General features: G+C 41.0%; 1 protein-coding gene across 1 annotated transcript in view; it reads left to right on the top strand.

The window, feature by feature from the left end:
* The window catches only part of LOC138503499 (embryonic protein UVS.2-like), an 80,944-nt gene extending 56,263 nt beyond the window's left edge, over positions 1–24,681 (top strand). Inside the window, exons 18-22 of the mRNA XM_069623280.1 lie at positions 3,791–3,906; positions 11,145–11,367; positions 16,705–16,823; positions 17,123–17,345; positions 23,874–24,681. Coding sequence (XP_069479381.1) covers positions 3,791–3,906; positions 11,145–11,367; positions 16,705–16,823; positions 17,123–17,345; positions 23,874–23,878 — 686 coding nt within the window. The 3' untranslated portion in view covers positions 23,879–24,681. The remainder of the gene's footprint in view (positions 1–3,790; positions 3,907–11,144; positions 11,368–16,704; positions 16,824–17,122; positions 17,346–23,873) is intronic.
* Positions 24,682–25,055: the final 374 nt, after the last annotated feature.

The following is a 25,055-nucleotide window of genomic DNA, read 5'->3' as shown; positions in this document are numbered from 1 at the left end:
CAAAGCAATGATGTGTTGGAGTTTTGATGGTGAAGTAAAACACATTAATTGAATAGTAGTAAAGTAAATAGAGAAACTAAGTTAGCAAATGATACGTGTTTAATTTTACAACAATTGAATAACAAGGTTGTCTTGATAAGTTAAGCATTTTAATTTCAAAATTGGTTCAACTGGAGTGAGTCTAACATGAGCATGCATTAGGTGTCAAAGTATACAGTTTCTCTATAAGAAAGTGAAAACATGTTCCCATGTTTTAGCCTTCTCTTTGGTGTGTTAAACAGGATATTGCAGAAAAATAAAACTTTTCATCTTTCCTGGAAATGTCATTGTTGTTCCCTGCATCCTTTTGAAGTCAGAATGCAGTCACTACCAGTAGTTATTGACTGCATTCTCAGCATTCTGATTGGTTGAGAGGAGGTCAATAATGATCTCTATGTGCTAATAAATGTTAAGTTATTATGATTTCAAATGATGCTGTTCACTGGTCTGTTTATCGCTAAGGGAGAGTGGTTTTTCAACTCACTGTCAATGTTGTCACATCAGCACAAGCTCACGGTTGTTTTAAGTTCTTAGGGTGAAGGCACCCATACAGTTTTATTTTAAAAGCTATTATTCATCTTTGGCATTGTGTTTGACCTTGTGGCTTGTGACCTAAAGCTTTATTATTTTTATTTTTTATTTACATATTTGTTTTTTCATACCTTTTTATCATCGAACATCCTTTCCCTGTATCAAAAGGGTTCAGTATATCACATCATATTCATCAAACCAAGGATATCCATTAAATACATTTTACATTCATTTCAAAGATATCTTTAAGAAACTTCACCAGAGCAAATGTTTTTGAGAAATGCTCCCTAGTTGGAGAGAGGACCAGAATTGGTACACATCCGCACATTGTCTTTCAGAAACTGCCCAGCCAAAAATCTTATTTCGGTCAAGCATGGGCAGAACAGAGTGATGTGCTTAAGTGTTTCTTTCTTCCCTTCCTTAGAACAAAATCTACAGTCCACAGGGATGACTAGTTTATAGATTTTCAGAATTTGTTTAGTGGGCTGCAAATTCATGCTGAAGCGCATAAACTGGTTCCTATGCCATCTGTTCATAATCTTAGTTAAGTATTTCGATAGGGAGCCCCACACCGTATGTTTGTCTCTCATAGCAGTAACAAGTATGAGGTCTATTCTTCTATAGTTATGATCCAATCATCCTGCCACAACTTCCACTTTACCCTGGCAGTATTGTTGATAAGTTCATCCAAGTCCATCTGGAGGTGCTGCAGATATCTCTTGCAGCTATTGCCCCACTCAATTAGTATCTGTATCATGCTTCAGTTCTCACCTCACAATTTGGTAGGGCCTGGGTGGGATGGGCAAAAGGCATTTGCGATACAAGGCCAAAGTTTTCCATGTCGATCTTGCTTGTATTGAGATCAAGCCCACTCAAACCTGATACGTGAGGTAGGTATCAGATTTGGGAGCTTCAACATTCGCCTCCAAAAACGTCCTTCTAAAGAGGGCCATAGTTCCCAAGGCATTATAGGAAATCCCTTGGTACCATATAAAAGAACTGGCGTGGCCTTAGCTTAGGTTGTAATAGATGGACAATTTCCATCATGCAGAAAATCGTAGTCTAGAGAATCACCAAACCTAAACATTCTCACAATTACTAATTTAACTAATATTAAAGGATGTGTTTTAGGTACTTGCAGGCCAACAGGTTTTTGTCCATTAGAAAAAAATCCAAATTTTAAAAATCTCCTCTTTAAATGTTGGAAACCCTGTTACGTATGCCTACCCTTCTGTTAACTAATTTGAGAGAAACCCAAACTACCAATATGTGGATGGTTTAAGGTCATTCAAACGTTTGAAAATGTAAAACATTAGAGGTAACAAATCTGCTCAAGCAGACAGAGGAACTGAGGAAGAGGGCTGGATGGCATCCTCCCGAGGCACTTGTGGTTTTCTTTTCCAGCACAAACACTTACTAGTACTAGAAAATAGAAAACACTTCTCCTATTTGGTATGTACACAGGGACACCTGCACTGGCACTAGACATGTGTTTTTCTATTTCCAATGCATGCAAGTCCACCTCAGTAGAAACAGAAACAGATATTTTCTATTTCTGTCACTGCTTGCTCGTGCTATATTAAGAAACGTTAACATTTGAGTTTTAGCATAGACATGGCATGCCTGAGACCTGGTCCCAAGCATGAGACTCAAAGTAGCAGAATGGGGAGCATGACCACATTGCTTCCGGCGATGTGGAGGAGTGACCAGGATATTCATGTGGTTAAGAATGAGCTATGGGGTTGAAGGCCCTCCCCTTAATTACTTGTGAATATTCATAGGGCACGTGGGGGCCATTTAGAAACCTACATATGTCAGACAAGTTCAACATTGTTCACACTTCTTGATAGCTTTAAAACATTAAAATCAATCCACATTGTGTACCAGTACCCGGCGAAGACACAATACAAATGAAAGATTCCAGCTGCCTTGTCCTCGCTGGGGGGCGTGGCAGCTCCTCAGCCAATGAGGGGGCTCAAAACGGGGCCATCCCTGCTCCGAGGCCTCCCCACGGCTGAGAGGCTGCCTTCGCCCCCCGCCGGGGACTCAGGTACGGCTTTTTTTTTCTTTTTCTCCCTCCTCTTACCTCCCTGCCCTCCCCACCCCACTTACCTTCTATCCCTTGGTCCCCGGTGGGGGGCGATGGCAGCCTCCAGGTGTGTGGGACCCAGAGCGGGGCCATAGGAAAGCTCAGCTTGAGACATTCAAGAAAATGTTTTTTTTTAAATCCGAGTTTTGGGACAAAAAAAAAGCTTTTAGTGCCCCGGTCACGCAGTTCTTGCAGGCCGGGGTACTAATAGCTATATGCCCCGAGTGGCTGGGACATTACCGACTCAGGGTCTTCATCGGTAATGCCCCAGCTTCACTCAGGCCTATAACTATGGGCCCTGGGGCGTTACCTCACTTGGTAATGCCCCCGCCGCTCGGCGCATATTCCTTTATCGCAAAGCCTTCAAAAGGTAAGCATTGACTATCAGAATAGGAGTGAAGATATCTTGAATTTCAATGCAACTGACATTGTTAAAGAAAAGTTGTAGAATAAGATTTCACATTACTTCCTATTACAAGAAAACCCCCACCATTCACCAAGAGAAATCCTGCTTACAGGAGTCACATTTTCAGGGATTATCCAGATCTCATCAATTGTATTCTTTTAGGTGGGCTATTTAACCCATCCCCATTGCTATGCAATTGAAATAAGTTATTACATGTAGGCAGATCAGTTGATTGGGCATACGCTTAGGACCAAACCAAAGTGCATAAAAGTTGAAGGTATTAAGTCTATCTGACCTTCTTCTCTGCCTCACTGTTATCTCTCTCTCATCACGTTGTCTCTCTTTCTCCATTCCCTTATGTACTCACTTAATCACTCCTTATGATATGACATGGCATTTATAACGCACCTATACACGAGTGTTTCAAGGCGTGATGATGCAAGGGAGGGGAAACAGAGGGAAGACAGAGATAGCAATCCTAGTAGGCCAGGTGACATTGAGACCACGCAGGGGAGGGGGGAAGGGGACAAGTGCGTGAGGAAAGGGGAGGGGGCAGTGCCGTACATAGTATAACAGTAAAACAAAAAGACAATAAATAATTATCTCACCTCATTTGAGCGAGAATTATGTCGAAGAAGGCCTGCACCCCTACAGCCTGCCGATGAATCCCTGTTGTGTCTCTCTCTTGCATGCCCAATCTCAAAAGTATGTATTTTCCCTTTCAGCCGTTCCTTGGATTACACTCTCTGATGCCACTGGATACATTTTCCCAGCCAACTACCGAATTCTGTACCCGAACAAAGATTTCTCACTCTGGATGATCCAAGTGCCATCAAATAAGGTGAGCTGCCACTCCTCCATCCAGAATAACTCTGGCACTGTGCTCAAATCTTAGTTTCTGACAGATTCTTCGAAGAAGGGTTAGCAGATTTGTGACTATTCAAACTGAATTATGATTTTGTTTTAAAATGATTGTAATTTCTCTGATGTATGGATTGAATTGATAAAGTTGCAAAGGATTGTGCATAAATGGGCTGTGTGACATGTATCCATACCGAATAGTAAATAAATAGGTTTTTGAGCCACTAAAAACGTTTCTTCGTGTGAGACAGCATTGTCTCACTGCTTTTCATTTTTTAGATTTCTGCCCTTCCAAATACTCTGGTGGGTCTGAGAATACTTTTCTCCTAAATCAAGCCATCACTATATTTCTGTATTGCACTGTGTGACGTAAAATCTTTGCTTCGGCTTCCTATTAGACTGTTAATTGACTTAGCATTTATTATTCATTGAGTAACGTATTTTTGACTTTTGTATAATACAAAACTGGCCCACAAGGATTTCAGCGTGCTGTACATAAGGTAGGACACATATTATAGGTAAACAAAATTACGATAAATTGCAGAAATTAAGGTACATAATAGAGACAACATTTACAACCTCATGGTCCATCATAATGTGAAATAAGCATAGCACGCAAGGGGATCCAAAATGAAGAGGGTGGTACAGGATGAGAGACATACGATGGTACTGAAGGAAGTAAATAGTGATAAAGACAGCATGAAAAGAAGATCCAAAAACCTGAAGAGAGTCAGTACGCATCAATAAAAAGAGAATAAAAACGAGGAGGGAGGGAATAGACAATGGGGGTCATTAGGAATATGCCGGTCCAGAAATAAGGTGCCGTTAACAGTGTGTACCGGCACCTTTTCTAGACCGGCACACTCTGAGTCTGCCTGTAGGGGCAGTGATCTACTGGCAGGCCTGCCTGCCGGTAGTTCAGGTCCCTACCAGCAGATAATTCACTGAAGCACCATCACCGTTTAGAGCGGCGCCTATGGTTTAGCGGTTCCCATCCCAAGTGAATGGGAACTTACCGTTACTCTGCCGCCCATCATATCCCGGTAACACCAGGATATTGGGTGGTGGGATCAGTAAGCCGGGGTTGTCAGTAAGCTGCTGATACTACTGGCGGCTTACTGGAAATCTCGTAATGACCACCAATGTATCATGGTCCATTTGGGAGAGAGGTGGAGATCAGGGGAACAATAGGGTCCCAGGTGGAAGGAAGGGAATGGGGATTTCCAATAAGAGTGTGGCATGACATATAGGGCCCGATTCATGGAATTATCTGCATGGAAAAGAGGGTACTTGCGCGTGCATTTACACACACATCCGCCTTCATCAATTGATGGAACCGAATGCACGGCACTTTCCCGCGACTTACGTGGATTTCACGCTGGCTCGACACATCTGTGTGAGCTGTCAAGGGCCATGCATAAGACTCTGAGCAGTGTGGGCATGGCCTGCGCAGAGGGCTAGGAAGGGGGCAGAACACCAAAAATGGTGAAGAACTTGCGAAAAAGTGGGTGTGTCTGAGGGACGGCCTGCAGGCAGTCCCTCGCTTGCTCACTATTGCATGGTATGAGACGTATTCATGGATTCGATCGCGCAACGTCTCAGATTGGAAATGGCTACGCAAGTCCTTCATACAATCCAACACACAAAGTCAGGCGTAGGTACATTTGCGCATAGGATTTTCAGTGTGCAGGTGGGGTCGTATGTCAGATTTCAGGGTGCATGTACTGAATCAGGGTTCAGATGTAACTCAGGGTGTGTGTAGCGGGGTGCAGGAGCAATTTACATGGGTTCACACGCAGATTTCCAGAGTTATTGCTGAGTTCCGATATTTTATACGCATGTTGTCGAGTTGCCGGATACAGTCGCAGCCCTGCTTACGGTGGACACCATGGACTGTTTGAAGGGTGCGTGTATTCGCGCCCGGGGGAGCGCGCAAACGTAGCTGTTCTGGCTGTTCATGCTTTGTGTATGGGCGTGTCAGTGGCGTTCCAGGTGCCACTTGCGAATACTGTTACTTTGCGCTATCAATTCCATGAATACGGAGGGCGCGCATTTTTCTTTCTGTCGCGTGGCCCTTGCAGGATTTCTGTGCCCATTTCCATGAATCGGGCCAATAGAGTATATTCTGGTGATGAAGGTCTGGGAGATGAGTGCAGTTTGTGCTCAGTAAGCCTTTTTGTAATGTCAAATTCATCTGTATGGGATATTAAATAGGGTGACTTGTGCTTACTCGGTTAATTGATGCCTGTATGCTGAAGACACATCTATCTCATCAGGATGGGAAAATGGTTTCAAGCAACAAATTAGAAAATGCATAAAAATTAGGTTTGACTGTGCATATGAGGTTCAGGCCTAACACACGATACCACAATGCACTTAATAGGGCTGAAGCTTGGAGTATTTTCAGCTAATTATAATTCTCTATTTAATTTTAGATTATAGATTTTTTCAATTATTATTTTCACTTACTTCCTGCAAAACCTAACACTTTTAAATATTTTTGAAGATGACATTTAGGTTTCTGGCTTATCAGAGGGCGGGTGAGTGGGCAGGTTCACAGAACCTTTTCCTCAATTAAACATTGAGTTCAATGGGGCCAATTCACAAAACACCTTTTGGCATAGATTTTGGAAGGTACAAAGCAATATTTGCATTGTACAGCTGCAATTCCTTGGATGCAATTCTCCAGATTCCCAGAGAGCGCTTCCGTGTAGGGGAAGAGGTTGGTTGCATGTGCGAGGGACCATCAGCTAGACACCTTCATGCGTGTTCAGTGAGCATATTGACAGTGAAAGACTTAAAAGGAGCAAACTCTGCAAATTCATATTGTACACTTTCCCCCCTGTTTTAGGTGCAGCAATGTAAAAACAATGCGCCTTATTACAAGTTAGCCAGTCTGTATTTAACGGTGCCGGTAAAACGGAGTTCTGTGGCCGTGCTGTGTTACACCCACCAGGTCTCTCCTGGTGGACATACCGCCACCGGCCACAGACGGACGTGGAAACACCGGCACCATTATAGCATGGTGCCAGTGTTTCCGCGGCCCCCCTTCCCATGGAGTCCTATGGGACTCAGGGATTCAAATAGGTTTCAACAAATAACCCTCATTTCCACTATCTCTACTATCAGGGGATACATAGATATATAATGATTAACAAAGAGATAGAAGACCAAACAAAAATGAACAATTGTAGGTATCAAACAAGGAACACAATTACTTTTCTAAATGGGTACCGGTACTTTTATCTTGAAAAAATAAAGTACAACCAGATTATTCAAAAATATATAATTTATTGCACAAATAAAGGGACCCTAAAAAACACACAACAGAGAATCGTATTAAATACAATTGCATTACTCAATTTTCATAAAAAAATCGCACCTTAGACAAATACATGGACACAAATATAGCAGCATATCACAACATCACAAAACGAATGTGTCACATAAAACATATATATTCCCGACATGTAGCATGTTTCAGTTCTTCGTGCCTTTATATGGCTGAACTTTCTTCAGGGGAAAACACTTCTGTCCATTTAAAATTCCTACAACATTGTGCGGTAGGGGTCCAGAAAACATCCACCAACAGATGTAATGAATAAGCTGAACAAATAGAAAAAAGCCTTTAGTTCCCAGTTGTACCATCCCAAAAACAAATGACACCCTCCACCACTACAGTCAGACCTAAGCCCAAAGATTGATAGGGGGTCAAAGCCTGTCACCAAGACAGATTCTACAAGAGTCTCCAAAGTCACCCTTGTAGAAATAAATAATTACAGAAAGGTAATTAAAAGAAGAGACATTTATCGCCACTTCTTGTACCGTGATCCATCCAGTAGTTAGTTCGCACAACCACTAGTATAGAGGTCCTTTTCATAAGTTAGGTGAGTGAATCACCCGGGGTTAGAGAGAGGAAAGTGGAATCCGCCACCACAAGCACAAACAAATACATATAAAAACATGTTTGAAATACCTGAAAAGTATCCAACGATGGATACTAAATGGCTCTCAAAGAGTGTGTAAATACACCATTAATATCAAAAGCATCAACCTCGACACCCAAAGTGGTCCGTAGTTGACTGAAGAAATCTTTATCAATGGGTAGGCCAAGAAATGACTGTCTGAAAAACAACGTGTCCCATTAAGTGGTAGTTCATTCATGGCATTAGCACTACACAGAGTGTGCACAATACGAGTTCTCCCATGGGTATACATATAAAAACATGTCAGAAATACCTGCAAAAATCTCCAATGGTGGAAACTAAACGGCTCTCAAGCGTGTGTATGAATACATCATTAAATTCAAAAGCATCGACCTCAACACTCAAAATGGTCCATAGTCCACTGCAGCACCCGTTATCAATGGGTAAAACAGGAGCTGACTGTCTGAAAGACAATGTGCCCCATTAAGTGATAGTACATACATGGCATTAGCAACAAACAGAGCGTGCACAGTAGGAGTCCTGCCATGGGTCCCATATTCTATGCCAGTGTAAAAGCATATATTACAATTGAAATCACTCGGTAAACAAACTCGGTAAACAAACAGCTGATTAGTGTTAGGAGCGGCTCGAACCTCGTCGACTCCCAGCACACCTAAAGTGTCTAGCTCCATGCCTATGCGGTCACAACCCACAAGAGAATGGTAAATAGTACTTACTCTTCAAAAGCGTCTCGAGCAGTCGCCATGGGCAAACGCAATCCCCTCCTCAGACGGCACCTTTTTTAAAAGTTAAGCTAATACACTTCCTACAAATGCAGCAGTATAGAAAGAGGACTCGGCCAGTTAGCTAATTCAGCGCATCGCCATATTGGAAGTAAAAATGGCGATGTGCACCGACATGCCGTGCACTATTGCTAAAAAAGACGCCCTATGATGCACAATGTTGTCGAAATGACTGAAACATAAGGAACACCGTCCTATATGGTATTAAATTGTTCGAGTAACAATAGCACCGATGTTGGTCTAAAAAGTTACACCAGATGGATTTTAACACAATTGTGAATGTCACTAAAAATAACATTATTATATATGTGTGGCGCCAGACTAACAACAACGCCCCAAATTTCTAGTAAGTGCATATGGTCTAAAATTCCTTGAGATGCAAATTTGTACACAGGTATATTAAATCTTTTAATCTTTTTTATATATATATACTGTGACATGGTATATTCAAAAGCAAGGCCCTCGCATCGAGATTATACAGATGTATCACACACTCTGATGTAATAGCTAGCAAACCAGTATCACAGGTGGACTTGGTGCCAATCAAAATTCTCATTTAGACCTACAATATGACTTGTAATTTAAAAATCAGTTTCTGTTCAAAATTTAACAGCTTCTGGTCAATCTCATTTTTGTTGTTGCCTTCAACTTTCTTAAGGATAACCCAGCTGAAGTTGTTATGATCATGCTTTTTATCTACAAAATGTTTCACCATCGGGGCTGTTAGCACCTTGTTTTTAATGCAACTGCGATGTTCAATCAGTCGAGTTTGACACTTTCTATTAGTTTTGCCAATGTATCGAAGTCCACACGGACATGTGATCATATATACCACATTGTGTGTATTGCAGTTGGTCATGCTACTCATGTTCCATAGCACATCAGGATTGATCTGTAGTGACTTGGTTAATTTAGTGAAGTCACACATGACACAATGGCCACAAGGGAAATGACCCCTCACCACAGGTAAACCCCACAGTGTGGTTTGTTTGACCGGTGCACTTGGTTTAATGGTGACATCATTTCTGATAAGTATATTTTGCAGATTCTGACTTTTTCCATATGCTACCAACGGGGGTAATCTCTCTTTGTTGTTATAGACTTTTTTCCATGTCTTGCTGATGATGGTCTTAATTTTGTAGGATAAATTCGAGAAAGTATTGACAAACAGTCTGTACTTCTCTCTGCTCCTTGTTGACTTTCTCAAGTAGAGCCTCTCTGTTGTTGTTATAGGCCCTTTTTGAAGAGGTTTTAACCAGTGTGGCAGGATATCCTTTTGCCAACAGTTTCTGAGACAGGATATTGGCACTGTACACAAAGTCCTCTTTGAGGCTGCTGTTTCATTTCAGCCTCAAACTGCCCAAAAGGCAAACTGGATTTCAGATGGTTGGCATGATGGCTATTATAATGCAACAGGGCATTCTTGTCGGTCTTCTTGCTATAAGGTTTGACTTTAAGTACACCCAAGTGATGAAATATAGTGATGTCTAGAAAATCAATGTGTTGTTTCTCTATAGCGCGAGTGAATTTCAAGAACCTATTTTGTAGGTTAAGCCAATTAACGAAATCATTAGCTTGTTCCACAGATCCGTCCCAGACTATGAGGACATCATCTATGTACCTTAGCCATTTTCTCAGAAACTGCCACATATAAATTGGCAAGATTAGGTGCCATGGCTGCACCCATGGCGGTGCCTTCTATTTGTTGATAGAAGGTGCCTTGAAATTGAAAGAAGTTCTGCGTAAGAGCAAAAGAATGCACTGGCCAGCTCTCTTGCATATGAAGGTGCCCGGCTTTAACATATTAAAGGGTCAGAGAGACCCATATAGGTGTTTCGAGCACTTTGCACCATAACAGGCATGCTTTTAGAGGGACTAGCATTGTGAAATATCAAAGAAAGAAAAAACGAATGTCTTACCCTGTTTTAGAGATACAACTGCTACTTGGACAACAGTGATTCATACGGCTGCTGTCCTAGTTAAAAGCAAATGCATAGATGGGTCAAAAGAGTATTTTGCATCAGACATCCCCCTGTGCCTCTTCCAAATGCTCTATTGTTATGCATTTTAAAGTGCAGTCTGTATATGAATCACAGAAATGCCCCCTAATACCACATGGTTTGTACAACTTCCAATAGACTGGAGTCATCTGAATGCGTGCATTTCAGACTCAATTGAAGAGGGTGGCACAGTGCATTCCTTTGTTTGTGCCACAAAAACATATGTGAGCTGGTCACTTTATGTAATCTCCAGAGTAGTTCTTCTGTTTCACAATTTATTTGACTAAATATGTCCAACTCCACATTACTTCATAATCCGATTTTTGCAGATCTTTTTCCTAAAGGAATTATTCTGCAAATTACATTTAGTGTTAAAAGATTTACATTGGGTTTCGTGAAGTCTGAAGAAGCACATTTCTGTAATTTCTCAGTCTGATATTTCGTACGTGTGAGTTCACGGAGATGCAACTTGTCGTTTGCTTCTTACAGATACTCCTAGACTTCAGTGCTGGTGCCCTGTCCACCTTAACATGTGTCTCGGATTCCATCAAAGTGTATGATGGGAGGAGCACATTTTCACCCATTTTATTGGACAGGCCCTGTGCCTCTGGACAGCTCCCCTCAGTGGTGTCTTCTGGGAATTCAATGCTGGTGCAGTTCAACAACAGAGGGCCAATCCTTCCCCTCCGCTTCAGTCCTCGCTACAGCACAGGTACGTCTGAACCTTCTCCGATGCCACCCGTGGAGGTTGACATTGTTAACATTGATCTTTTCAGATTGTGGCTTCTATACCTCATACCCCATGATTTCTCAGCAGAAAAGTACTAGTCATAGTTATAGGAAAGATCTAAAAGTATTCCTTTCACTTTTCAGCTTTTATCTCTTTTTAACCCATATTTGTTGCCTATGGTTTTAGGCAAACATTTTGAAAAGACCATGACATTGTGAATACATTTAAATGGTGTACAAAGTAGAGAATAATGAGAGAAAGAATTCTAAAATATTCAATAACAAACACTGAAATTCAAAGATGAAGTGATAGTCACTGAAATTGCATGTTTAGAGCAGGATACATTATTGCCACCTGCCAGAGACAACTACTAGGATTAGATGATAAGAGTGAGAAGGAGACCTTGCCACCTTTCATTGATCGTTTTTGGGTTAAGTGGGTGTGGTCACACTATCTCCTCTTTTGTGTGAAAATCCCTGGGATTGAATGAAAAGAGTGGCAAGTATTGATTTTATAATTCATGGCAGCCTGCAATATCTGTATAAAATCCTGCAAATAATGTTCTTATTACGGCTAGTTGTGACATCAAAACTGACCTTAAATAAGAAAATTACATCACAATTGCTCTGTAATCAGCTATTATGCTGTATTTTGACATCACAATGCCTCCTTCTTGAGCCAGCAGAGAATGTCAGCTGTTACTACCTGAAGCACATAATTAAAGCCTTGAAAAGCTTTTCAGATTCCTTGCTTGATGGGAAAGTTTCTTTGACACATGTCAGCTGGTAATTGACAAATAACTGTTGATGGTAGAATGTTTAATTTGTGGACTGTTGTAGTTTTACTCATGTAAGCAAGAAACTTCATGTTATTACTTATTTTGAAGCACGGAATGAACGTTTTTTCAATAACTTTTATTAAACAACTTGAGCTATTTTTCTGTTCACACATTAGGAGCTGGATTTTGCTTTTTTAAATCCAGATTCTATATTGATTATATGGATCAACAAATGGAAGATCTCTTACATTATATTAAGCAAGAGACAAGGTGTTAAAGGGAATGACTGTGTGGCCATGAATTAAGAACTGCGATACCCCTAACATACATATATAGGATATTGCAAGTCATCTTGGAGTCCACTGACCTTATAAAGGAGCTCAGCCTCGCTCCTCTATTCGGTCAACTCCATGGTGACTTTCAATATCCTTATTTATGGTAGGGGGTACATTATCCCATATGTCTTCAGTGGCAGAAGCTTGGGTCAGATGGCGGGAGTAAGAAAGTAATACCTGTCCTATCAAAGAAAGAAATTCAGATTAAATGAGACAATTAAAGAATCTCCTATAGTTCATTATCTGCAGCAGGTATTCTGGAGCGCGGGAGTTGAAGGGCTGGGTCTTTTTTTTAAAGATTTGGAGGAATAGAGTAAGAAGGGAAGGACTTCACTGGACACTACCAGATATTGGCATTAAACAAGGGATATAGGATTTCCAGACAATCACCTTCCAGCAAAAAGGTATGGGTTGGACATGAATTCTAATTTGCCAGGGTAAACTTTCACATCCAGTAAAGGGCAATGAAGAATAGGAGTGTTATTTAGATTCGAATTGGTTGAGGGTCTGTGAGGCACCAATTTGAAATGGTTGTCAATAGGACGAGGGGAAGGGTTTCACCACCCAGTAACAAACAGTGGGATTGGATGACGGTTGTTAGAGGGGGTGGCATTCAACTTTCTGTAACATGAATGATGATGGATTAGAATAATTAGAACAATAATTGGGTCCAATATAAATGCATATGCACACCATGTGCACACCATGAGATGGATTACTGCTCCTCCGCCTATTTCTTTACCTTCTTTTTTTATCTTAACTCCATTAATTTTTCCTCTACTCTCCCTCTTTCTAGTCTGATCATCTATTGCCCCCCACCAGTTCTCTTGGTGCTTTCTTTGGGTTTCGTTGCCCTCTGTCATCTGTCTTACTCTGATTCCTCTTTTATTGTTGCCGATCACTTTAATATCCAGCCTGATTTTTAATCTAGTCCTTTAATTATTCTTACCTCTGTTTGTAATCTAAATCTGCATCCCTCTCCTACCCATTCTAAGGGTGGAGCTATTGATTTGATCTTTCTCTCTTCTGATATTGACTCACTGGAATCTGTTAATACCCACATCTTGCATGTTTCTGATAATTTCTTAGTTTCTACCTCTTCACGGCTTTCTCCTCCCTCGCTCTCCCCATATGCATCTCCATTGTCTTCCTTTTTTTGCCCTGATTTACATAATGTAGATTGTGCGGATTTGATCTCTTCTACTATTTCGTATCTTGCTATGGTAGCACCATGTCATCTTTGGCTACCAAAGATAGTCTTAATAATATCTATTTGGCTATGTCTTCTTCTCCCAATCTAATTTCTCCCCTCTCTGCGTACACCCCAAAGGGCAGGACCCCCCAACCTTGGTTTCCCCTCTGCTAGTTCAAGCCTGCAGATCTGAGCCTTGCTGGCTCAAAAATAAATCCATTTCTAACTACGACTGTTCATCTCTTGGTCACTATATATCTACCCTTAAATAAGCTAAGATTAATTATTTTCAATCACTCATTCAACTGCATTTTACTTCTCCTAAGCTTCTCTTTTCTATTCTTAAAAAGATTTTAGCACCTCCCCCCGCTGACACCTCCTCATCTTCTCTTTGTGGCAAGAATTAACAATATTAGATCATCCTTGTCTAATACCTCTGCTTCTTTTGCCATTTCTTCCTTGTGCCCCCTATTTCCCTGTTTAATAATCTTTCACCCCACACTATTCCTGCCTTTTCTTCTTTTTTGCCTCATTACTGAGGCTGAGGTCACTGCTGTTATATCTCGATCACACCCTATGGTCGCTCCTTCTGACACTCTCCCTATGACTGGTGAAAATTATCTTTTCTGCCCTTGCTCCATTTTTCACTGACCTTTTTAGCTCCTCTTCGGCCTATGGCTCATTTCTCTCTTCATTGAATTTCTGGCCTATTTCTTTACTCCCGTATCCTTGTAAATTGTGTAATCTTCTTCCTTCTCAATCTGGGTTGCGTTTTGGGTATTCTACTAAACTGATTTTCTTTTTCTGTATCTTATCACATTCTTCATGCTCATCACTGTAAACTCATTCATTCTGATTCTGCTTGACCTCAGTGGCACATTTGACACTGTGGATCAGTCTACTTTACTATCAACTTTCTTCTTTTGGGTTTGCTATATCTGTTCAAAAATGGTTTTCCTCCTATTTTTCAAATCATTATTGTTCTGTTTTCTAGACAGGCTTAACCTCGTGCTTTCCCGCTTTCTCTCATTGTGTTCCTCAAGAGTCTGTTCAGAGTCCTGTCTTCATGATTTATACCTCTTCCTTGTTTTCTCTTATCACTTACTTCAGTTTTCAGGTGCACTTCTATGCTGACGATATCCAGATTTGCTTGTCCTTCCCATCACTTAATGACTCTTTCCACTCTCGTCTGTCTTCATGTCTTGTGGCCATCTGCTGGATTTCTACCCATTTTCTTCAAAGAAAATTTAAATCTTATTTTTTCCCTCTTCTAAAATCTCTCCACCTCTGTCGATATTATTTTCTCTTCTGCCCTTAGCTCTCAGGTATGGAATCTTGGTGTCTTATTTGATCCTTCTTTCCTTTTAGATTCATATTTCTTCAGTGGTTTGCTCTTGTTTTCATGTATTTAACATTAAATAAATGTGTCCATTGCTTACTTTTTCTTCTGCAAAAACGCTGCTTCAAACCTTTGTTTTATCCCTTTTGCACTATTGTTCACTTTATGTTTGTCTCCCAAAATTAGCTTTTCTTCCATTACGCTTGCTTCTTCACTATGTGGTTCAGATTCTTTTTATCTTCCACCGTCTTCCCACATTTCTCAGTTTTTGGCTCGCCTCAAAAGGCTACCGGTTCAGCAGCGCTGTGAATTTAATTTTCTCTGTCTGGTCATTAAATATATTCATACGTCTGCTCCTCCTTATGTGTGAGCTTTGATTTCAGTTTACCATCCACCACTTAATCTTTGTTTTGCATCTAAGCTCCTTATTTCTGTTCCTCATCCTTTTTGTGCTGCTTCCCACTTCCATTCTTTCCAACTGCTTGCTCCCAAACTGTGGAATTCCTTACCTTTGGACATCAGCTCTTGTTCTAATCTCTCACAATTCAGAACATTTAAAAATCCATCTCCTTCACCTCTTTTTCCCTGAATAATGTTTTTGGAACTGTTTTGGTGACTCATTTGTGTTACTCTTTTCTACTGGTGTACTGTTTCTTTAGTCTGTGAAGCCCTTTGGATAAAAGCCTATATAAATGAAATAAACAAATAAATAAGAGAGATAGGATTGCATTTATGGGAAAATGAATTGTGATTGGTTAAGTTTGGCCAGAGGAGCAAGCATTCTCCTGCCAGTTCAACACTTTGAGATTGAATTGGAATAAGTATATGGATTTCTTTAACCTGTTATTAAAAGACTTTGGGATTCTATGAAGATGTTAACTGAGCAGGTTTTACCTTCTAGTAAAATGCTTTAAGATGGACTAAGGATGGATATGTGTCAGGCTTTATCATACCTGTAAAAGGCTTGGGGATTCAACAAGTATGCTTACAGGAGTAGGCTTTGTGACTGAATGAGGATAGTTATATGGACAGCCTTTCACCTACTAGTAAAGGTTTTTGGACTGAATGACGGTGAGGAGGGGGGTGAGCGGGATGTACTGACACTCATTGCAACAGAAGGATAAGGGCAACTGTCTTTCAATGTACTGCCCACCCACCCAGCCTCCTTCCAGTCTCAGGTATTCGAAATTGATAAGTCTAAAGGGTGAAGTGGGTTTTCACTCTGCATTAGTAGGCTCTGGGCTTTGAAGAGGGTGTTAATGGTGATGAGTGTGATCAAAGGGACAATCGTTAACATCACAGTTGAATATACTGGGATTAAACATTGTAAATCATAGAAACAAACTTCATAATAGTGGTGATGCCCTTCATGTATAGATTAGAAGGTAGTGTATTTTTATTGGCACTGGATGATGGAATAGAGAGGTATGTCCTTCCTCCAATAACATTGGCGCAACACGTTTTTTGTGCAACATGAAATCAGAAATTTAGAGTAAAATGTATTTTATTGTACAATCTTTTACTGTTATATGGGATGTGAATGATTCAAATGTTATATTTTTTGTGTAAAGTTTGTAATACACTATGTGCAAAATAAAGAAAATGGTACAACATTGAGGGTGATAAATGGTCACACCACATTCACCTAGTGACATGTTTTTCTTTTGTGTTTTAGTGCTTTGTGGTGCCACACTCACCAGTACCAGTGGCACTTTGACATCACCAGGCTATCCTGGCAATTACCTTGCCTCTACAGACTGTACCTGGATAATCATAGCCCCGGTCAGATACAAGGTAAGAATGAACTGTTCTGAAGGCGCAAGACCGCACTAGTCACTGAATATGGCTCTTCGGAGCACAGTGTTTCACAAGCATGACTTTCCAGGTCCCTGGCTACAATGATTTAGCTCTCGCTCTTTCAATTGACTACATTTGGATGGTCATTCCAAGCTAATTGCAAAGTAATTCCAAGATCTGAGCATGCTCTGTCAATTTCATGCACACACTCGCACAAATAGATTGAACAATCACTTGAAAGTCACAAAAGTATATACTGGTGAGATCGAAAGTAATCATTTTCTGGTTTTCTGCAGATTTACTTCACTATGACTTCTTTCAACCTGGAGGGCCATCCAATGTGTATCTACGACTACTTGACAATAAACAATGGAGGATCGTCCACCGCCCCCCTGATTGGGAAATACTGTGGAACTGTTCAGATAGCTGCATTTACTTCCACTGGGAGCTCATTGATGATCCAGTTCCACAGCGATTTGAACGTTTCATTGTCTGGCTTCATGGCCCAGTACTCATTTGGTAAGCATTGTTCACACCACTCATCCTGTAAACATCATTGTAAGGCATGAGTGATATTTAGTAACAGAAATTGGCACACAACACTATTTACAGATTGTAATCTGTCTGCTGTGAGATTGTGAAAAGGAATGAGCCCCCTCCTACATGGTTCACCTCTTGAAGGTTCTTCCTTGGGAGCCCCTCCATGCTTCAAGAGGCCTTCTTAATGTGTACTGTGGATTGTGGTCAAACTCTACATCCTCTAACCTCTTTGCCAAAACTCCTTGGAGCCTGATACATCACTGGTTTTGTGTACAGCCTGCAAATAAAGGAGACCCATCCAGACGCATCACATTTTTTCAAAACAGGTTTTAGAGCTCAGAAAAAAGTAGGGAGATAGTCCTTCACAATGAAAAATATATTGCAATGACTAAAGTCCTGTAGTTTACAGGAGATACATTTTTGTCTCCTTGCTAGAGGAACCTATGTAATATTAGGATAATGCAAGGTGATAGAGGCTCAGATTCTCTACACTATAGTGTGAACCCCGTCACTGCTTCAATCTGACATAGGTATGAAGTATGATCTTTTGTAATACAATATATCCCTCTAAGCACATTAGCAGGACCAACCTCAATTTCGAATCAGCTTTTTGACTAATAGTAATGGATTGCAAAAGAAATATCAGTATAGTAGCTGTACCCAGGTATCATGAGCTGAGCTAAAGCACGCTCTCTCTATCACTCTCTATGACTTCAATCTCATAATCTCTCTGACTCTCTCTTGCTTCATTCTCTTTCTCTAGCTGCCACTCCCTTTCTATCTCTCTGACTCTGCCTATACCTCTGCCTCGATGTGGCCGATGATTGCATTGTCAGGTGCGTGTTTGGTAGAGCCTCCTCAGCCCTTTCTGAAAGAAGCACGGTTAGAGAAAAAAACACAGACCTTGAGGGAGGGGGAGTGCTGTTATATCATTGTTAGAATTAAACAAACATTGCCTTGGCACTTACAGAAGGAAAGTTTCAATGGTTTTAATAAGGGCATGACTGTTTCAAAGGAGGAAGAGCTTTTGGGAGACACTGATGTGTATTCCTGTCAAATGAAGCTTTAAAAGAAAAATGGCAGTTACATGGTGTACTAGCATCTTTTTAAATGGTACACTGTACATTTCTAATGATCACTTCCAGTATGTATTGTAGTCATAAGAACATTCCACGTGTCTTGCTGAGCAAAGCACATTAGCAAATCCCAGCATAAACATATACATTATTTTCTGATAGAAGGCAATCATTCCAAGATGTACAGTCAGGTACAATTCTCTTTTACTTTTAGAGAATATCCCTATGGGAAAAGAGAAGGGGACACACCGCACCAATGTTAAATCCTGATTGTTTTGCATAGAATCAATGAGCATTGTGGCAACATAAGAATGACCCCAGATATTTGTATTTGACAAATATGTCTGCAATTATCTTAAATCACTATTTATATAATGCACTATGAGCTTGGTGCTCATTTAATTGCCAGAACACTCACTCAAACATTAAAGTCTTTGTAAACATAAAATGTATATACTCTTTCAGACAGACCGGCATCTGGGTGGGTGGCTAACATGGCTGTGTCATTTGTCTCTCCGTTGGGATCTCGTCCAGCTTCTCGTATGGTTTTGAGAGCTTTGCAAAAGAGGATGTGCTGGGTCTTATGATGAAGATGTCTGTATATGGCAGCCTATGTGTCTGCTAAGGAAGCCTTAGAGAATGATATATATATATATATATATATATATATATATATATATATATATATATATATATATATATATATATAGTCCGAATCTCAAAAATGAATGCAAATGAAAAAAGTGCATCATCTGTGCTTTTTTTCAATTGATTTATTTTTGAGAATCGGCCCCTATATGGACAGCATTGTAGAACTGTGAAGATAACCTTATCCATAATTGTATTGTATTTTTTGGCTTATTTGTATAGTGCTCTTTCCCCACTTCTGTGGCCTCAATGTGCCTTTTCTTTGGTTGGAACGCCCTTGGTGACCGTAGTTGATGTGGTTGGAGATTATAGGGAGATTAGCTTAGATGCGTGTGTGCATGTTGCAGAAGACTTGGTTGGCTGGCGAGGCTCGTCTAAGCAGCCCAGTAGAGGTCAGTCACGTGGGTGGGTGCTCTTGAGGGTTAGAGATTGCTATTCTTAAGAGAGTCTATGTGAGGTCAGCTATACTGGGTTAATTTTGGGTGGTGGTCGCTGTATGGTAGTGGCAGAGGTGTTGGGTTCAGTCTCAACGGAAGCTAGGCCGGATGTGCTAAGCCGTAGACGTGTTCTATCATGCACAGATGTTTGGCCATGCCTGTGTCCACACTAGTGGCATGAAGTATACGTACCGTAGGCTGCGAGATTGCTTATTTGTCCGGGTCTAGAATTTAGTGTCTTGTAGAGATGGGCCTAGGTTTCACATTGTAGATGGCATCAGCGTATAGTAAACAAAGATGGAGTCAAAACCTAGATTAGAGGATCCTGTACTGCAGGGGAAAGGCCTATGTTTCACATTGCAGAAGGTTTAGGCATATGGTAAAGATAGATTGAGGCTTCACCTCGATTAGAGGATTCTGCATAGTGGGAGAGAGGCCCAGGTATCGCCCTGCAGTGTGATTCGTCATATAGTAAACCAAGCGGGGGGGGGAGGCTGCACCTATAATTGAGAATCCTGTATGGTGGGCAGGCGGCCCAGGTTTCACAATGCAGGAGGTCTTAACATATAATGAACGAGCGAAGGGGGCAACATCTAGATCACTGTAGGTGGAGGGGGACCTAGGTTTCAGAGGCCGTAGGTTGCAGCCTATTCTATATTGGTATCCATAATGTAACAGTCATCGATGGTGTGTTGTACCTAGCTAGGGGAATAGGTTAGTTGTGGGGGATTGCTGGTATTGGGAGCTTCCCTGAATGGGCGATGCAAGTTAACAGTGGCAGTGAATAGTACGTGTGCTGGCCTGGGCAACTTACAGGGACGCCATTTCACAAAAATACCAGGGGTAGAGGAAGTGATATCCCACAACCTTTGACCTCCGATGACATCACAGGAAGTGATGTCACTTGATCACCACCCGAAGTGACATCAAGGGAAGCAAAGGAACACAACCTTTCACCCCTTAACAAAACACAAAGTAGCATCACATAGCATTGTTCCTGAGTACACTATGAAAAATATGGTTACGATATCACTATAATGTGATATATATTTCATAGAAGAATGAATCACCATATGTATCATTAATATCAGTGTGCATAGGGCCATATTACCAAATTACTTTGAATGCAAGCAGACTTCCAAGGCCAAATGATAATGAAGTGTTATTATCAAGCATTTATGCATAAGCGCTTTATATAGAACAAATAATCTACATAAAATATCACCCAACCTGTGTTGGTACTCATTTATCAACCTCAGAAGGCTGAAAGGCTGAGTTGCGGTGTTTAAGAACAGACTAAATCAGTGACTCACCCGCTATAGTTTGCCTGAACTAAACCTTTAATGAGTCTAGCAATTAATGTATAGAATTTCAGAAAGACACAATATTTGTTGTTCCTATTTTTTTCTTATTTAGGTTCATGGCTCAAGGTGTTACACTTGTGGAACCCCCTGTTTTTTAAGAGGCCAGAACAAGAAAGCCAGCCACTCCAAAAAGAAAGAGTGATATGGCGCTGACCACATCCCAGGAACTTACATTTGTTTAAAATAAATTAAAAAAAGAAACATTTTCGTTTTTTTAGGAGTAGCAAGGCAGACCTCAGGGGTAGCAAGGGAGACCTCGGGGGTCGCAGACTGTGGCCCCTGGTGACCCCCAAATGACGTCCCTGGCTACTTATCTCATTGTTAGTCATCTTTCATGTGGACTGGCGGGCAGGGGCGTTGTGAGTATGATGCAAGTCTAGCCACAGCAAAGGCTGATGGCTTAGCTTGGGTGCTTGTTAGGTGGGAATGTTGTTCTGGGTGGGTTGATGGTGGATCAGGAGTGCCACAACGAAAGCTGCTGGTTTACCTGGAGTACTAATTGGTAGGCCGTGTTGAGTGGTGTGTGGTGGTGTCAGGTGAAACCGCTGCGAGAGCTGACAGCCCCTGAGGTGTGATTGAAGTGGTTGCCTTTATTAGTGGTGTATTCACAGGGTGCAGTGGCTTAAGAGAGTATTGGGAAGAGTCGGGCTTTAATGGCCTTCTGAATTTCAGGTGGTTTTCAATGTTGCAAATGTGTAAGGGGATGGAATTCTAGATGATTGGTGCTTGGACGGAGAAGGAGGAACCGCCAAGTCTTATGTGTGGTGGGATCACTAGGCGAAATGCATTGCGAGATCTGAGGTTCCTGGAAGGTTGGTATGGGACAATTTTCTCTCCCAGGAATTCAGGGCCAGTGTTGTGGATTGCGTGATGGATGATACACATGGCTTTGAACTTGGTGTGTCGAGCAATGGGGAGCCAGTGGAGGATTCTCAGGGTGGGGCTGATGTGTTCTCAGGCATTAAGGTTAATGATCAGGTGCGCTGACACATTTAAGATTCTTCGGAGTTTCCGTAGTTGGAATGCGGGGGCTCCTAGGTAGAGGCAGATTGCATAGTCAAGGCGGGAGAGGATGAAGGAGTTGATAGCCGAGAAGCGGTGGGGATAGGTGAGGTAGGTGAAAATCCACCTGCAGATACATAAGCAAAAGAAAAAGGTTTTGGAAACACTGATGTTGTGTGAGGGATACATCTGAGTCAAATTTGCATCCCAGGTTTTTAACCACGTTTGAAGGTGTGGGTGCTTTTCCTAGTGAATCGGCCAAGGGATCGGTTGGGGGATGAGGGATGTTTTCCTCAGTTCATAATGGTGAACTGAGTATTGCTTGGGGCCTGTGCAGCAGTGCAAAATATTTATTTTTATTTTATTGCTTATAGCGTGAACATAGCTCAAGAGCAGCAGAGCGCTTTACAACAGGATTGTTCCAGAATTGGATTTGCATTTTATACCATTATGCAGTACTGTTAGTGGCAGGACAGAGTAATTTCTAGGCAGGTATTGTTGAAAAAAAGATTTGCTGGACAGCCCACTTGCATACATTGCAGGCTTCTAGCAACCATGAGGGAGCTGGGAGCTCATTTGATATTGACACAAACAATAAAAGCATTTCTGTCCCTTCTTATGGGTTGTAAATGCAAGTGGGACGGCAGGGGTTCACCCCGCTACTGTGCCACTTAACAAAATGCATAACAAGGTGAGGATTGACCATGTCATACAATGTGCATCCCAAGGCATGTTCCAGACGCAGGAGGATGTCTTACTTTCTGGCTATTTTAAAGTGAAACCCTTTTCTGGATACTGAATGACCTTTAAAATGTGCAATGGGGGTAGATTAGGGCATTTGAATGTGTGCATCTGTGATTTGGCATCTATGATGCACACCTTCAAATGACCATGAAGGTGGGGGAGCATCTTTTTTGGTACAAAAAGATTTTGAGAACTGCCCCAGTACGTGGTTTAGGGAGAAGTTAGGGGATGTGCTAGAGTCGTCAAAAGGCTTGCTTCTTCACTCAGTTCGTCTGACTTGCTTTAATAGTACACATAGCAGAAATAATCCACCATTGGATGAAGACCTATTCTGCCCCTGATTCACCAAGCTGCATGTCTGCTAGAAACTAATTTACCCTGTCTAGGGTTTTGCTTCAACACATCATCCATGTCTGCTTTAAAGTTGTACCACAGTCTAAAATGCTGCGTGAAGATAATCTTCAATATGTGATAATTTAATAAATTGTCAAAAACAAGGCTGTTTAATCACCAAGCTAAATAGGAAATATTGAAGGAAAACCGCCAACACAGCACAACAGATACAGCAAAAACAACGAAAAACTAATTGCCTCAAATAGGGCCACCCAAAGATAAGAAAAAAGCAAACTACTGCAAATCACCTAAGAATGATACTAGCTAGATGGATCAACCTAACCTGCAGATAATGCCTCAGACAACTGACCACTAACCCTACTAAAACTCTCTAAAACCCTGCATGCTCACCCTCAAACACTGAACAAACCACCCACATACCTGCACCCCAGGGAGAAAAAGAAACATAGCAAAGTACAGACACTCTACAACACCCATCAGGACACTAAACCAATCGCACACAGGCACCCATACACAAACATGCACCGAATCCCACATAAAGCCGACCAACTAAAAACAAAGTAGCACACAGTGGCTGTTTTTCCAAACTAAAGCTACCAACAGCACATCAAAGATCTCTAGCGTGTTTTCCTCTCACTCCCACTAAACCCTCCCAACCCACTTGATTTTCTGATCCACCAAAGCACCTGGTGACCAAGAAAATGGCAGCAGTGCCTGGTATAAATCACAATAACATTACATAACATGTGGGCTCTACCTGTCAATGAGTTTAATAAACCCAGAAATCCTAACTTTGTTCTAGTTCAGTAAAGTATACATTATTTTATGAAAATGTACTGTTACAATTTGTCTTTTTAATTAATCTATTTTGACGTTTTTTAGTGTAAGCATCCTAATATGAGCCACAAAGAATGAAAACAGACATGACATCCCACCTGTGAAAAAATGTGCAATGCTTCCAAGAAACACTGGCTCTGGAGGACTCTATCGCATTCAGGAATGGACATAACGTGAAGACTCCTACATTTTACATTTAAAATGGATGCTATGAGAAATGACCATGCCCAGCACCATGCCCTAGTACTTAATGATGACAGTATTATTTATTTGTCTGTGCTGCATACAGGTCATGGATACAACGTTCTAGATTGTCAAACCCTGTTCAGGAGAGCATTTCATACTACGCTCCTGGTAAATATACTTAATGACTTAAGCTATCAACAGGAAGTTACAACCTGAAGAACCTGGGATTTGATGATTCAATTACAGTTTCCCTTTGTAAGCATTGCAATCTTGTAGGGTTGCCAAATTGTTTCACTTGATGTGTAGGAATGCTTCAAGGCCCAAATTACAATGAAAATGTTAAAGAAAATCTCACAGCTCGTCAATTGTGACCCTGTGACATGGATTAATTTGGAAACTATTCACATTACCACAGTGAGAATAAAGATATTATTCATGTCTACATTATAAAAAAAACAGACAGTAAGACTACATCTATACGTTTACATGCAGTTTTAGAAAGGTAATCATGGTGTGTGTGTGTGTGTTCTAATGGAGAGTGATGAAATGCCTAATGATTGTACTATATGTATTTATAAGACCCTCATTTACATTTAATGTTAATGTATTTTTGTCCTGTGCACTGCATTTTGTAAAAAACCTTTTACTAAAAAATAAAATAGTTGACTGAAAGCACTTTGAATGTTTTTGCAAATTCTGCCAGAAGAAGGATACAGTGTTAATACTGGGAAGAATTTTAGAACATTGAGGCTGATGACAGTGGCTGTTAAGATATATTTTCAGAACTAGTCCCATCGAATGTTCCTAGAGGCCACTCTAGTTGATGAACAGCGTAATTGACACTTAGGTCTAGCCAAGCTATATCAAGGCAAGTGTGGACTGAGCAGTAAAGCAGACCTCAAAAGATATGAGAGTGGTGTAATAGTGCACACAGAGCGCATACATATGTCAAGCAACACAGCAGTACAATAAACACTATATTATTAGGCCTGTAAGCTCCAAGCATTGTAAAGAAAACATTTCTAAATCAATTTATAAACA

Source organism: Ambystoma mexicanum, chromosome 11 (assembly GCF_040938575.1).
Source record: "Ambystoma mexicanum isolate Mex_15411 chromosome 11, UKY_AmexF1_1, whole genome shotgun sequence".
Taxonomy (NCBI): domain Eukaryota; kingdom Metazoa; phylum Chordata; class Amphibia; order Caudata; family Ambystomatidae; genus Ambystoma; species Ambystoma mexicanum.
This window is presented reverse-complemented; position numbering and strand designations above follow the sequence as displayed.